Here is a 16881-nt window from a genome sequence, read left to right as displayed (position 1 = left end):
AAGTAACAATGATTTGCGAGTATAGTAATAATATTCGCGCCATTTGGAGTCGTATTACGTCTTGAATAGTAAGAAAGATAAATCATAAAGAAATTAAATAGATAAAAACCACAAATAAGTTCATTATTGTGCGTATCAATTTGAGAGCCACTTTTCTTTAACAGTTCTCCATATTAGAACTCACTGAAAGATAGAAACTTGCTAGAAGTAGTACACTTAGTCACAAACGTGTAGATATACCTATCGCGTTAAAGTATGTTTCATTACCTAAAATCTTACGCATTCTAAAAACTGACATTGTTAAGTATTGGGTATTGTTAGTATTGATTTGAATCAAATTCCCTTAGTACTGTGAATAACGATTTGAAACTATTCAAGTTTGCTCAAAATCATAGGGGAGGAGTGAATAATAAGGCCTGGCGGACTACTAGCGAGGCATTACTGTATATATGGTGAAACAAACATAGTGACTTCTCTAAGCATTTATAGAGCAATTATCAAGAGAAAGGAAGTAGATTAGCATTGATCCCTTTAAAAAGAAACATTAAGGGTTAAGTTAAAGTAAAGCGAGCAATGGTAAAGGCAGAAGTCAGTAGCGAGCATTATTTTCGATCTCTGTATAACAGATCGATTTAGAATAACGAAAAACTCATTTAATGGACCATATTTAACGAAATCTATTAAAGATTTCATTAGAACAAATCATTCACAAGATTATTACCATTATTTCGACTAACATTTATGAGAACCAATCTTAATCTCAATCTAACCTAATCAGTGTAAGTGCAATAACGATAAAAATGATTTTTTAATTTTCTATTTACAATAAGAATTCCTCGTGCATATCCATAAGTAGGTACATACAAGCGACTATTTACTTGTTACTGTTACAAATTATTAGTGAATATATACAAATTCACGTGTGTGCACAGCACGCGCTGTTAACGGTTAAATTTGTGTTCTATACATTTATATAACAAGAACAAATTATAATAAATATTTTACAACGAACATTGTTCTCATTATCAAAATATCATTGTATTATTATCATATATAATTATCACTAGTATATTAACACCTCATCGACGAGTTTATAAGAAAGTTTAAGGCCAAGTGGCGTCACCTGAAGATAAGGTGTTATTATTATTGTTAAATATTTTTATAATAAGTACAATAAGTGTTGTAAAATATTATTATATTTTTATGGTGAGAACAATTTGACCACCACTTGAGTACTCAAGAAAGTCGCAAACAAGTCACTATATTTGCCGTACGGACATTGTGCTCGTGTACCTTGGATACGGTGGTAACGAGGCGGTGAGAGACATTAGAAACATTCATTAGATGTTTATCTAACAATAGGGGACAGGCGAATTAGGAATTCGTTCGAAACTCACCGTTAGGGTCGTCTCGATCGCGACTGACCTCACCTACAATTAATACATCAGCATTAATTCGTATCTAGACCCGTTGTCCGACGTAGCTAATAGACAAAGCAACAATGGTTAAGACAATTACAGAGTGTCACACTGATCGTGACCTAACTCCCCCCCATTATAGCGCATTATACTTCTTATCAGCAAGAGCCTACAGCCCCATGCTTACAGGCACGCATACTTTATCCCTTGCACGTGCCGCCTTGTGAATTTCCAATGGCTGGAATTGCAGGTGGCCGACGAACGTTGCGGTTATCAAAAATACATCGATTGCCATTTGTCACGCGAATTATTCGCACAAATGATATGATAATTGATGGCTTGTCAAGGAAAAGTTCACTGAATGTCAATGATTTTCTTTCGGTTTCATTCGTATGCAGTAAACAATTGCTTGCCGTATGTTCTGCGAATTAATCGCTCGAAAGGAAACTGTATATCGATGATACTGTAATTATAGCATTGTTAAAAAGTACCATACTTTGAAAATTATGATTATACAATAATTCAATGATAATACATATTGTGACAATTAAGTTAAATACTTGGAAATCGTAAAATAGTTAATTCTCTACAATGTATGTCATTTTGATCGAGAAATCATTTGTTATGGCTTAATTTTTCCTGTAATCTAATCAGCGTTTAAATGTATTTACCTAATATTTCCCTGAAATTAGTGATCTTACGATTCCGTTATTTAAGAAATATAGATTGCTATAAGCCTTGCATCAGAAATACTACATAATTCATTTTATTAAATACTTTCGGTAGTTAAAAATCAGTGATTGGTGATTAAGATTACGGAATAATGGAACAACAAATTCGATGTATCATAGAAACCAAGCAACATTCGCGGCACAGACAACACGTGGCCATTATGACGCGTGCGAAGCGTCCGCAATGGACAGTAAAAAGAAAGCGGTTAGGCGCCTGTCACGATAATCAGATGAAACACCACCTATGCGTAATAAATTGAATAAAAAAATGAAAACCAAAGAAATGAAATAGAATATGGAAATGTGCCCTGTCTAGTGTTACCATGGAAAGAAATTGTAATAACAAATGTGTCCAATCTACCGTGCTCTCTACAACTATCAATATCATTGCTCTTTCCTTTGCAATCGATAATAAAATTACAGAAAAAAGAACGCATATACGAATGTATAATAATAACCGGTCAATATATACTCAGAACACGTATACAAGTGACACACATCGAGAAAAAGATACTGAAAATTGTATTCTAAACATCCTAAATCAAATGTATATCTATAATATATATATAAAATATATAATATATGTATATATATATTATATACATATAGAAATATTTCAGAACATAGAAAATAGATAGAAAATATTGAATCACTCAAAATATTCTTTTCAAACAGCATTTCTCAAACTGTTTATTATAATATACATACAAAAATCAGACGAAACGACAAAAAAAAAGTGATTTAATTGAATGTTTCGAAGTAAGCTGTTTAATTATTTTTCACTATACAAAAATTTCATCACGTGTTAACACTGAAGAGTGAGAAACGCTGATTTCCGTTGACTTTTACTAGACTACTTACGCAGACGAACACCACAATAAATGTATTTCATATACTAATTATATGAACAGATTTGATCATCGCGAACAATTATGATCTAAACATCTGTATTTACTTGAATTTCTTTCCCAGCAACAGTATTACCAATCATGAGGACCAATTCGAAAGTTACCGTATTCTATAATTTCAAGCTACTCAATTTATTCGTGTAACCACTCGTCTAAGATAAAAGAAAAATACATTAATAATGATGACATGTTCGTTACAAACCCAAAATGTTTCTAATGAAATCGAAACGAAACTTAATCTACAACGAAACATAATTGACACAAATAGTAATAGATAAACACTACGAAATCTTATGATAACTGTATGATCGCTAAGTGCTTATTATTACTAATAAATTGCACTGAATGGCACGGTAAAAAGTGAAAAGAAAGTATTAATAAGGATGAACGTGAGATAACGAAAATGATGTGATATCTAACGATACTAGAAAAATCGAAAATCAATTTCTACTGGTTATGGTACGAACGAAAAAGAAACTACGAAAGAAAGTATCTACAACAAATATGGAAATTAATAGAATTATTAACTCAATATACAAACTATAATGTGACTACTATAGCTGCATGCATTCGTCGAGACCGGAGAAAGTAGTCGACGATAATACGTTGATAGAAATTTTATTCGGATCCTGAAGAATTCATTTTTTCTCATTTAAACCCAATAACTTTTATACTTTCTCCACATTTAATATAATAATAATATAATTGTTTTCCAATAAACATTCATTTTGAGCAGTGCTGAATTTTGTTTATATTCATTTTAAGTTTTCTATTAAATTACACGTGACATGTATAATTAATCAATTAAAAACTATAACAAACATAATTATAATGAAATTTTTCAAAGCAAAAATCACGTTGCAATATACTGAATTATTATCATGATAACCATAAAAAAAGCAACACTTATAATAATAATTTTTCTCGTTACTAAGCTGGCGTTTATTTACATTATTTATATTCTCTGAAGATAATTAATATTCACATAAATAATTTTTCGTGTTATACCTCATCTCTACTAACTACAATTAAAACTGATACTCAACGAAACAAAATGGACAACATTAAAATATTTTCATCAATAATAATCAAATAATGTTTGTTCAAACCCAGCACTGCAGAATATCAAGTAACTTCACTAATGTTGAATAAAATTTTCAAGAAATATAATAATCGACCGATAAACCTCGATCGGCGAAACGCACAAGAGAAATGATCAGAGATCGAGTGCAAGTATAATCGTGAATAGTAAAAAGATCGAGAGCGCAGCGCTTTTCGTGAAGCAGTTTCTCACGAACACGATTACTCCGTTCGTGATATTCATCGAAAGCGATTGGTTACAATATATATATATATGTATATCAATTGGTGAATTATCGAAATAAGGAAGGTCAGCTTGCGAGATTGTAGCATGGTTTTGATTGAGGTGTACCTGTACCTCTTACGTGAACCATCTTGGGCAGTTCTGGCGGAGTGAATGTGGGGGGAGGATGGTGGTCGTCTGTAACAAACCACTACACATGTTAGCTACCCTAACTAATTAACTAACGCCTAATTGCTACTCTATTACTCTCACTGGCCAGTGCTATTACGTTTCAACTGTCTACAGCGAAGCTTCGTTCCAGCGTAAAAGAATCAACGAAAACTCATCTTCTACAAACTTCCTCATTTATCATGTAAAAATTCATTCTCACTGGTGTTTACAAGTATACTGTCTCCCCTAAACTTAATACTTTCATAAGAAGATTTATTATCTAAGGTGTCATTTAGTGATTGTCTGTTCAAGCATTTAGAATTTTAATACTATTATAGCCACTGAAAGAGGTGTTGTTACAAATACAGTGCTTCACGGAAGAATTAATCGTTCAAGGGAGACAATGATGGATTTACGCTGGAACGCCTCTTAATCTAACAGAATACACTAAATGTAAACACTAATGCGTACTAATACATGTTGAAAATTCTACCGAATCCAATGTTGCTCGTGGCAACGCGGACGAGTCCTAAATTGAAGCGGAAGACGATACATACGGTGGAAGAACTCTATGACCTCCTCCGCGTTGTACAAACGTAGCCTATCGATACGCTAGAGTACATGTTCTCATCGTACGAATGGTAAGCGGCGTGCACAGCCAGATAAATTCATGCCAACGTTCACGGAGGCGAAATACGACATCCAACATTGAAACCTTTCACATAAATCAGATTCATTCAACACAGAAAAAGAAACCTTCTAATACAAAAATTCTTACCTCATCTATCACACGAATTCTTGCACGTTTCAACATAGTAATTTTTAAATCGTCTAGCACGCCAATTCTTACATGTTCCAATACGAAAATTTTGAAATCGTCAAACGCGCGAATTCTTATATATTTCGATACAAAAATTTGGAAATTTTCCAGCACACTTGCAGTTACTTACGATATTTCGACACGGAAAATCCGAGATTCTCTAATGGAAATATTCTGAAACCTTCCGACACAGAAATACTGAATCGAGAGGTAAAAAATGTTCCAATATTGTTAGTCGCGTTTCTGTCTCCGCCGAGTGCTCTACTTAAGTAACAACTCCAGCATGCAATTGGTAGAACTCGTTACGGTGTGGATATTTACTCGACATTGCCAGTGCACTTTTCGACGGATATAAATATATAACTTGTGCGATATATTGGGAGAATCAAAAGAGTGCTCGGAAGATCGTAAGAGTTTCTACTTGTGTGTCGAAAGCAGAGTTACAGAGGATCCTTAGTAGCTAAAAGAGAGGTGGTCTGGTGGAGGGTTCCGGGTGGCGGGCACGTAGAGGGTTGGTGTAAAACTCGTCGTTTGCAAAAGACATTTGCGAACCGGATACAGCCGTTCTGTCCGGTCGCTGGCATATTTGCTCTGCTGTTCTTTTTTCTTTTTTGTTATGTCTCGTGGCATCGGTTAGGCTGATAGCGTTTAAGACTAGGAGGGAAATAGCACCTGCGAGAGGCCGCTTACGCGCGACTTTAAGCGCCGTTTCACTAGATTTGTAAGTTAGCTTTCTAATACCTGATTTACTCTCGCCTTGGATTCTACGATGCCTAATGTCCTATGACATGCAAAAGTATAATACATTTTTTTTCGTGTCGTCGGTGAGGGATAATACTCTAACGATCGATTCGAGACACGTCAAAGCTTCGGAACGTGCGAGGAGCGTAAGAAAATAAAACGATAGCGTTTCTTTGTAATCAAATATGTGATTTATCAAAAGTTTCCTTTTTTGTTATCTACTCCGATTGTTTAACAGAGACGGTGTAATTATAAAGAGACACTGGTTTACGGAGAATCTTGAATATAAAATTGAATATCGGACAGTTATTGGTTACTCATTATTTATTTCTTAATTATTATTCTTTTTAATCAGAACTATATATTTAGAATCTTTCGTTAACTATTGACGGTCTTGGAAAAATGTTATCTTTCACGTGTTACTTATTGTGGCGAAATAAAAATTAGAATGGTAAAAGTGGTGAATGAAGAATATTTGATTCTCCTTTAAGTTTGCGCATTTTCAGACATTTCTCGCATCGAAACCTCGAGTACATCCCCTTGCAAGGTAACTGACAATTCAGCGGAAGAAGTGGGAACGAGTGAAACAAAATTAAAAAAAAAAAGATAGGTGTGCAGTTAGGTGGAACTCTTCTTTCAGCAGTATCGAACAAAATAATACAGCGTTGCTCTGTAATTGATGATGGCCACATATATAAACCTACTATTTTGTGAGCTATACATAAATATATGTATATTATGCGTCTTCTCAATTATATCGCAAAATCTAGCGGCAGTGTGGCATGTATTATATATTATAATATTCGCAGACTTATAGTATGACCCATTTAAATCGATTCACTCGAATATCTTAGAAACCATCGATGGTACAAAGAAATGTGTCAGACAAAAGTTAAGAGGTTTCAGATGGTACATTACTTGATGTGACTACATAAGTTTTTCCAACTCTGTTTTTCTTAAATAGAATCATATATTTTTTAATATACCAAATATATACAGAATGGCGATATTATAGTAATACAGATAATACTAAGTATTAGTATCATCTGTCTACAACTATAAATATGATAACATAATAATACCAATATTTAATATATATCTATAAATACAGATATAATATCATAATAATAATACTGTCACGTACGATCCACTTCTTTTCTACACATCCACATAAGTTTTTCCATTTCTGAAACCGTTCAGCTTCTTTCAGTCACATTTTTTAGTATCATCGATAATTTCCAAAGATATTCGATTGGGTCGATGTAAAAGGGCCACCGCGTGCATAATATATAATAATGTACATATTACACAGTTACGTATTATCGTTATTATACACCCGCTCCGTGGTAGACTTACTTGCATACGAGAAGTCTTCACCTATGTGGTAGTAGAGGGCGAAGAGAAGAAAGTTCGAACAGATAGACACATAGAAAGTTAGTTAAAAGGGTTAGATCGTCGTTGACATTAGGTGTACATGGTGGATGTGCGCGACCGCGTGTCTATGTGTGTTTACGTGTATGCATGAGCGAATATTCGTTTCTATACGTATGCGTTCGGTGAATATTGACATGTACACATTTGCGCGGACGTGTCACATATATAATAAATGCACGCGCGTTACGATCACGCAAGGACACGCGTGTGGGTACGTGTATGTGGGTACTTGTGGATCACAGGTGAGTTACAAATGAACAAAAAAAAAAATAGGGAACGATAATTATGCGAGGCTTTGATAAGTGATGAGAGTGAAAACCGTTGATTCATTTTTGTTTCCTTTTTTTCCGGATCTTACGCACACATCGTTCATATGAGAGATTTTGTGCCGGGAAATGTCGGAATCTGAGTGAACAGACTACTTCGCTTCTGGAAAACGAGTATTAACAATTTAACGCGTTAAATTGCTAATTTACGGTTGGCTCGACGGGAAATTTGCAGAATACTTTTTGACGAGCGTCGTCGTGCTATTCATTTTGTTTATATGTTATTCATACGTTACACTTGTGCGTTAAACGAGAAATTTATATAAGAAAATCCCAACGAAAGAGTGTGAATGACAATAAAAAATGAGAAATGATAAATGTTCGATTTTAATTTTAAAAGATTATTTATGATATTTGTAGGTCACTGTAAGTGTAAGCTAGTAAGTGAAAAAAGTGAAAAAATAATTTTCATGAGGTACGAATTTCTTTTTAGAAGTTTATTTCTCATTTTTGTTGTTATTTTTCTGAAACGACATCTCGGCGAAGAGGATTCTGTGACACAAAGCGTATTGGAATTGCGCAATGTAGTGTAAAGATGTATAATCGTCCACACATTCGAAATGATGAATAAAAAAAAAGAAAAATAAAACAATTGAAGGATTCGAAGCGAGTACCGGTTCATGATAGAAAATCTCCAACATGGTCGTTGATCTTTGCCACAAGACGAGTAAAAAACCACGCAATAAAATACTAGCTCTAAAGATACTCTAAAGATACGTCGAATAATTATATAGATATATCGAACATCGATGCAAGATCAAGTTAAAAGACTCAAGGCGATCGCAATCCGCGCGCGATAACCATCGAAAAAAGACACAAACCTCCAGAAAACTACATTCAACACGACACTGATAGATAATATGTAATCTCGGTTGCAAACAAATGTGTAAGACAAAAAAAAATATAGACAAATTGGAAAAAGAAATGGAAAACATCACACCAATAGGATCTCAAAACACTAAATATAGTATTCTACTCTGAAATCAATTGTGTGTTATCAGTTTGAACGAAGTTACACCGACTAGCACGACAAATAGTATATCTATGTTCGTAGGTCTAATCTCCAATTTAAAAGAATACTTATTATTGTATGAATATTTGAAAAAATCGTTGATCACACTCGTGAAGCTATTGCCAAAGAAAATTTGAATTTGAATTATGAATTCATCGATATTGGATACACTTTAAGTCACTGACAAATTTTCTGTTAATGTTTCGTATCGATTTTAAACAACTACTCATTTAACGTTCCATCGCAATGATAATTACGATATCTAGAAACAGTTTTAAACGAGGCATCATTATTAATTGTAATTTAATTGTATGCCGATTTGAATTAAGTTCAGCGACTAATAATACTGATAATTAGATTACAGATTAATGAACTTATAATAAAAGAGTAAAAGACAATAAAATGGAATACCTGTGCAGCAAGTTTTTTCATTTCCATCAACTTGAACATTTCATTAAAGTGGTAAGATAAATATTTATTTAACATTTATAAGTAAATATAAATAAAGTATCTTTCTAAATTAAATTTATAATGTACTGTTTATACACTTGAACATAAAATTATTAATGTTTGTCTTGTCTGTACAATATTTGTCAGTGACCCAAAGCATACGCATTGATTTTATCGTCCTGTTCGAAATGAATCAGGCTGTCGCGACTTTGTCTTTCCTTCTTCTAGCACACACCATTCAAGGCATGATCATCGCCGAATGACTTACGAAACGAAAGCTAATACTTGAACATTCGTTACGGCCGACACAAACAAACAATTGCAGCATGTATAATGATATCAAATTCCGTACGCATATCTGCACACTCAAACGTAAATGAGTAATGTGTCTCGAGTGAAACGATGAAAGGAGAATTCTAAGAGAGGAGTATGCGTGACCTTCAAATCGAACACGTCTCTCTGTCAAGCGAACAATTCACAATTTGCTGCAAACATTTAAATCAAACATTTAAAGTGTCAATGACATGGCAATCAGAGTTGGGCATCGTTCGAATAAATCTTCCCCCGAACGTAACCAACTAAATTCCTGTTAACCAAAGCCACATTCGTTTTCGTACTTATTCGAATAAATACAAACGTTCAATGTATTTATACACTAATTCAATTCAATCTGTTCGAATAATCGATTTGCATTCATTCGAATAAAAGTATACAAAATTTCGAGCAAATGTATATGTAACTGTTTTTCATACTTTTCGCATTTTATCCGAACGAAATCTTGCCCGACGCTGACCGCCGACCAATATCTCGAACTCCATCGAATCAAAGGTCCCCATTCAATATCGGGCAACTTTACTTTTTTTTCAATCGAATCTCAGCTAGTCCTCGTGTTCTCGGGTTACGGCAATGAAGATAGATAGACAGAGAGAAAAAAAAATCTCCAGAAATAAAGTGATAACACGTGGAATAGAATCTACACGCGGGGATACATACTTGCTCTTCCAACCATTTGAACAGCTCGCACGCCTTTCCGGAATGTGGCCACTGCCCGAAGGGAGGAGAACCAGAGCTGTTAGTTGTCATACCAAAATAATGTCAACCTAGATGCAGGAGGTGGCAACAGGTGGAGAGGGTCTATGTGTAGATCCAGTTCTCGATCGACGTGTCACGTATTGCAGTAATTCTATACCTCTCGACTACTCCTTTCTAACTTTCCGAACTCCGAATTCGCGTCTCCTTAGAAGCTCGAACTTACCAAGAGAAAATTTACGTTTCAACGATGACGGAAATTAATTGCTGATTAACAAAAAAATTCAGAATTCGTAAATCGTTTGTATTACGTATTGTATAATGTGAGTCGATCGGTAATGATATTGTAATTTGAATCTTGATTGTTCGATTTATGATTTTGAATGCAGAAACTGGTCCCGAGTATTTACTGCAACGTGACGATCGACGGAGAAGTTTTTGCTGTTAACATCGGTGGTTATCGGTTAAATGACATCGGTCTATCGTGAGGACAGAACACACAGAGGTACGTTTCGTCCACCCCGTCAATAAGCAACAACTCCGATCGGAGATCGCCTCTTTCCCAAAATCGTTCTTAATAATAAGCACAGTTACTGGTTGCTGACGTTGCTACCGTGATATTAGTGAATGATGTTAAATGTGTGTAACGTGTGAGGGGAGAATGGGGTATTTTTAACCGGTATGTTCGATAAACCCTGGGCATCGATCATCATCATCGGTTATATACTTAGAACTTTCATCAATTCCCATCGACGGTTGTCGTTCGGAGGCGGTGTCCGAATTCGATGCTTCGAATGCCGCGATGGATACACGGAATTTTCGTCATACTAGCGTGCGGTTCGCTATTCCTCTTCGTAGGTCAAGTCCCGAAACGAAACGGAGATCATCGATCATCGCGAAATTTTTCGAATCCTTTCCTGCACGTTTTCTAACTAAACCACGGTATCGACTTGAGAGACACGTGACTTTTTATATTTCTTCTGTTTTTAGAAATTCTATAGGTCCTATCGAATATCTTGCTAGAGTTCTTAATCATTTTCAACGAGTTTGACTAATTGTACGTTAGATGAGTACGTAAGTTCTACTCACCTTGAATGTTGGATTGAAAAAGAAATGTCGATTGAATACGCAGTGTGTACATTTTTAATGTCATTGAAATTGATCTGTATTTGATTATTTCAGTTGGAAAGATAATGTGGAATATATAGAGATATTGTGTTTACGCAATGTATATGCGAAATGCAGTAACAGAGGTATAATCTTGTCAGAAATACGTAATTATTCCGAAACAGTATGTCACTTCCAATTAGTTAGATGTCATTCATTTAATTTTTCTTTGAGCTTGGATTCTATTTTATGTGTTCACTAAAGTATCTATATTTATATTTCCCTAGAATTATCTTCCTATCCGGCCTCGTAATTTTTGTATCGATGCCAAGGAGAACGACCGTAGGTGTCCACGAAGCTCTAACCGAATGCTAATATACAGGGTGTTCCTAAAACAGACGATCTCCTTTAAGATGGTAAAGGGAATGAAATAAAGTAAGACATGCTGAAATGAGATTATACAGAAGAGATATATGTACGTACTCGACTCAATTGTTCATATTAATATTATGAAAATAAATATTTCATTGTTGAATTTTTATCTAGCAATGTAAATAGACTACAGTTCATTCTGTTTCTTTATAGATATTTATTAAATAGATACTGTACTTGAAGATATTCTTTTACTTCATTTCATTTCCTCTATTATTTTTTCCACAAGCTATTTTTTCATTAACACCCTTCATTTTTCACAAATTTAAATTATGTATACTTTAATACTTATGGACACCATGAATCTATTTACAGCTCTCAATAATAATATTTTATTTTTCGACATTATCAGAAACATAATTGCATATTACATTGTCTTCAATGGAAATCCAATTTCTAATTTAAATTTTATGTTTAATAAATTCCAATTTTTACAAATGTTATATTATCATTCGACGTTTGATGTGTATTACTTAATACACATAAATTCATAATTACCCTCAATATTTTTCAAACTTTCGAATGTAACAATAGAAGTAGTAGAACTTATGCACTCACCTTCAAATTCAAACTTAGAGAGATTAAAAAAAAAGGAAAAAGAAAACTGGTAATGTCTGGATCTGGAAAGATTGGAGAGGTTTATCAGTTTACCGTACCCTGACGTGTTCCCAAATGACAAAGTACAGCTAATCAAAGTCCAAAAATATAAACCATTTTTTGCGATTTTTAGACAAAATCTAGAGAAAATTTGTCAAAAAACTTTACGATTGAAAAATTGGACGTTTTGCTTGCAAATAATAATTTTAAGTAATCGTTTTTGTTGCTCCGAAGAAAAGAGACTACTACTAATAATTAAATGAAAATATATTTCTTTCATCAATAACGGTAATCGGAAATGAAAAAAATATTGTCACTTCTAATCGTATTCGTAATAAAAAAAATTTTAATTGAAAAATAATTATTATTCTATGACTCTTTTTCATTCTGGTTATAACAATTAAGGTAAATGTATTTATCAATGACTAACCATTTAAGATTATACAAATATAAGTATAAACATAAATATAAATATTTAATATTTAATATTTAATATTTAATATTTAATATTTAATATTTAATATTTAATATTTAATATTTAATATTTAATATTTAATATTTAATATTTAATATTTAATATTTATAATATACCGTCCTTATAACTTTGACTGGTTAATTATTGGTAATACATTTATCTCTTGATCCCTGCACCTGATCGATCCCGGCGTGCGATTTCGCGCTACATAAATCTTATGGAAAACACGGCTAGCAAACGTGAATCGTTCGGATCGAACTTCGCCAAACATACCAAAGCATTTTGTAAATAGTAACACGTACCTTCGTATCGTCCGCGTGCACGCGGGACAGGCCAAGATTAATCTGTCTGTAAAAATGGTACGTAGGAACGAGGCTCGGGCAACCACTGGGCGGTTTAACTTGCACGAAATCTTACATCCTAAACCGACCTACTTGATCAAACACGTTCCGTCTAAACGGAGCACACAAATGAACACAAATACGACACGCGCACGATCCTCTGAACTTATTTTCGAAACGTGAACGACACTTCAGCAAACGGAACGGATATTCTTTTCCCATCGAGAACCGGTAGAAATGAATCAACAATCAGGCTTTCAGTGTGAGCACAACGAAACAACGTTCAATTATAATATTGCCAAGCCTGGAACGAGCAAATCTGTTAATTAGTGAAACGTAACAGCCATACGAACGTGTAGACACTGAATATACGATCTGTATTACGTGCTTTAGCGGAAATGCGCATCTGCGGAAGCAACGGTTTCACGTGGTAACTGAAGCCAAATATTCATTGTTGCAACAATGCGCAGCGCTTAAGAATTCTGCTTGCCGTGATTTTCACTGCAGCGTCTCCTACGAAGAATAATAAAATTTTTCCTGTTTTTCCTTTTAATTCTATGCTCTGCACTCAACAAAGAGACAAGATCATAAAAGGAGCTACGTAAAATGATTTTTGCTACTTCATTTTTCGCTGTTTTGTCTTATAGAACTACTACATCTACTTTTATTTTATATATAGCGGGTTTTTTTTCTCTTCTCATTTTGAAAGTATTTGTCTTGGTTATCTCAATTGTATAAAGAAATCTATTAACACCGTTTTGGCATGTTGGAAGCAAAAGCATCACTTGAACATTATTGTGTTCTGCTATATTCTGAACGAAGTGCTTTTGGACAAAGTCTATATATATGTGACTTGCAATCACGCTTTAAAGAAAGTTAATGGTTTTTGTTATTTATTAACGTGTAATATTGTATAGAATTTTCGAATTTCCACTTGTTGCAATATATTATAAATTTCCATTTTAAATTATAGACTCTTTTTGTACGTTCATTTTTTACTGTCTTTCAATAAACTGACTTTTCCTTAAATAAACGATAAATATAGACGGATTTATCAGTGAAAATAATGACAAACAATCTCTTGCGCACTGCACGTTCACAGTGAGTTACAAGAACATTCGTACCAAATTAGCTTTTGATTTTCGACGAGGGTTTCATTACAAAGTAGAATGCAACAGAAAATTGATATGCTTTATACATTATTCTTTGCATTATTTCATTATTGCTTAAGCTACCTCGAACTTAATTTAACACATAGTTTAGCTCCATTTAACTGTAAATTATTGAAAATTAATTTTTGACAAGTTTGTAAATTTTAATGCTCCGTTTCACTTTTCTTTCAATTTTATAATATTCAATTATAATCGTTTCGTCTGACTACGAATATTTCACATTTATAATTAAATAATAATTGGCAATGATTCTAATGCTATTCTCTAATAAAAGTTCTTAATATAACGATGTGCTAATTGTATACTGTATAATCATAGATTTTGTGCCTTATCTTATGTCTGCTATGGCAGTAATTAAATTATGTCATTCACGTTACTGTCTTTCCATTTTAAAAGACAGTTCTATACATAAAATAGTAGCTACTGCATATTCAATTATATGCTGTTAATAATAAGAGAAAATCCGTTTATTCTTTTTATAATCAAACATTTCAAACGTATATAAAAATTTGTACAACATTTCAATATTTTTAAATTGTTTCTTAAAGATTCTTTAAATACAGTTACTATTTGCTGTCATAATTTTGTCTACATTCATCTGATAATACGAATAATATTAAATGAATAAGTGAATCTCATTTAATGGAAATGTGTGTACATTCCATATCTTTTATAATCTTCTTGTTTCCTTGTAAGATACATATCATCCAAAGTCAAAAATTAATAAGGTACGAATTCCTCGCGTCACTCGCTGTACAACATCCAACGATTCACATCCGGCCCGAACACGACTCGTACTGCATTGTTAAGAGAACGATGCTCGCCAACTTTCAGCTCTAGCGTAAGCCCAACGAGAACAGTTACGAACTGAACAATGTCAAAGAGCAAAAAGTTCAACGTTACTGTGATGTATAAGTGCATGTGAATATGGAATACAAATGCTAAACTTCGATATTTGCATCTTTTTGCGCCACTTATATTACCTTACCTCGTTCAGTGTCAAACTAACGAATCTCTGCTTGAGTCAAATGTTACGTTCTGTTCCGTTTCTTTATCTTTCAATTGCCAGACTGGCGAACACAAACGTGTACACAATAACACAATGATGGAACATTAAAAATAAATTATAATTTGACTGGCCGAGACTGAGACCGCCATTTTGTGCGCTGCAAGTCACGTGACCAATATATTAACATAATGCCCGAATTCTGACCATTCTATCATAATTTTCCTTTAACCCCGTCAATTTTCGCCATTAGTTTCTTTCATTTGAGACTCGATTAGTCAAATCATCTGCTTAATCTTGAACTTTGACTCAAACAGAGAGAATTTGTCAGAATAATAAAGTTTTGTCGTGACATATGAAATTATACAACAGCTTACAACTGTAAATTACTTCCCGTAGATTCAAACGACGTTCTATTGTACTCGAATGAAATAAATTTCGTTTGTTACGAAAGTAAAGAAGCTCAAATAATAACAACGTGTCATTCCTGAAACTTGATCGTGCAACAAACATTTTCAAAGATTATTCTGACAAAGTTCCGGAAGTAACTCGAAGAAAGGATATGCAACGGGACGAACAGGAGCGTGAAGGAAGGTGTAAAAACGCGTACCGTCCAGGTAACTGCTGTAGGCAGTGTTCCCTTTCACCATGCCAGTCTGCATCATCATCATCCCCACATCTGTAAAAATCGAGCGGTCGGCCCGGACACACGTTTGTAAATAAATACATGGAGAGGTTTTATCGATCTAAACTTGGAGGTTTGGGCTGGGGGTGGGGGATGCTGGGCTCGTATGCAGAGATAAGGTAAAAAAATACCTCAAATCACAAATTACGATCCATTAAATTCGCAATCACCTTTCTTTAATCAAACTGACTGTACGTTCTCAAATATTCGAACTTGTTCACTCCAAAATGAAATAAAAGAAACCAATAAAAAATCCTTCAGGCTTCGTAGATCATCGGTTAAAATGATTCTCGGTATTATACAGGGTGTCCGAAAGCTGGGGACAATAGTTATACTACGTGTTATCGAAGTTATGTAGATGAAAAAAGTTTGTATGAACTTATATCTGGCAGTTATAAGAAGAGTTCGAAATATGTACCTTTGTCTCTTTCGACTGTTCCTGTTGTGATAGGAAATAGAATAAAATGCATGTTGGATGGATTCCCAAAATTAACCTGTTTTTATTTTTATTCTATCTGTGCTAGACGTCTCGAAGCTGCAGATCGGCTCATATAAACAATAGCTATCAACAAGTATTATTTGTATTTGATTTTATGTAACGAATATTAAAAACAAATCCAGAAACCTTTGAACACTTACAAATAACGCTGCAATAAAGTATTATCAGATATAAGTTTATATAATTCTTTTCATCTACCCGACCTTATTAACACGTAATACGAG

At 33.8% G+C, this 16881-nt stretch overlaps 1 protein-coding gene across 50 annotated transcripts in view; it reads right to left on the bottom strand.

The window, feature by feature from the left end:
* slo (calcium-activated potassium channel slo) overlaps positions 1 to 16881 on the bottom strand; it is a 162025-nt gene that overhangs the window by 18526 nt on the left and 126618 nt on the right. For 9 of the 50 annotated variants that reach the window (XM_076366245.1, XM_076366243.1, XM_076366244.1 and 6 more), the window contains exons 15-19: positions 16084 to 16152; positions 10308 to 10358; positions 7449 to 7469; positions 4490 to 4558; positions 1398 to 1430 (exon numbers count right to left, since the gene is read on the bottom strand). The exons of 1 other annotated variant lie outside the window; for it this stretch is intronic. In XM_076366245.1, the coding sequence (XP_076222360.1) occupies positions 1398 to 1430; positions 4490 to 4558; positions 7449 to 7469; positions 10308 to 10358; positions 16084 to 16152 (243 nt within the window). The remainder of the gene's footprint in view (positions 1 to 1397; positions 1431 to 4489; positions 4559 to 7448; positions 7470 to 10307; positions 10359 to 16083; positions 16153 to 16881) is intronic. 40 more of the 50 variants (XM_076366252.1, XM_076366290.1, XM_076366250.1 and 37 more) reach the window with 14 other exon arrangements.

The sequence above is a fragment of the Nomia melanderi genome, chromosome 3 (genome assembly GCF_051020985.1).
Source record: "Nomia melanderi isolate GNS246 chromosome 3, iyNomMela1, whole genome shotgun sequence".
Classification (NCBI taxonomy): domain Eukaryota; kingdom Metazoa; phylum Arthropoda; class Insecta; order Hymenoptera; family Halictidae; genus Nomia; species Nomia melanderi.
Note: the sequence above shows the minus strand (reverse complement) of the source record. Positions and strands in the feature narration are given on the sequence as shown.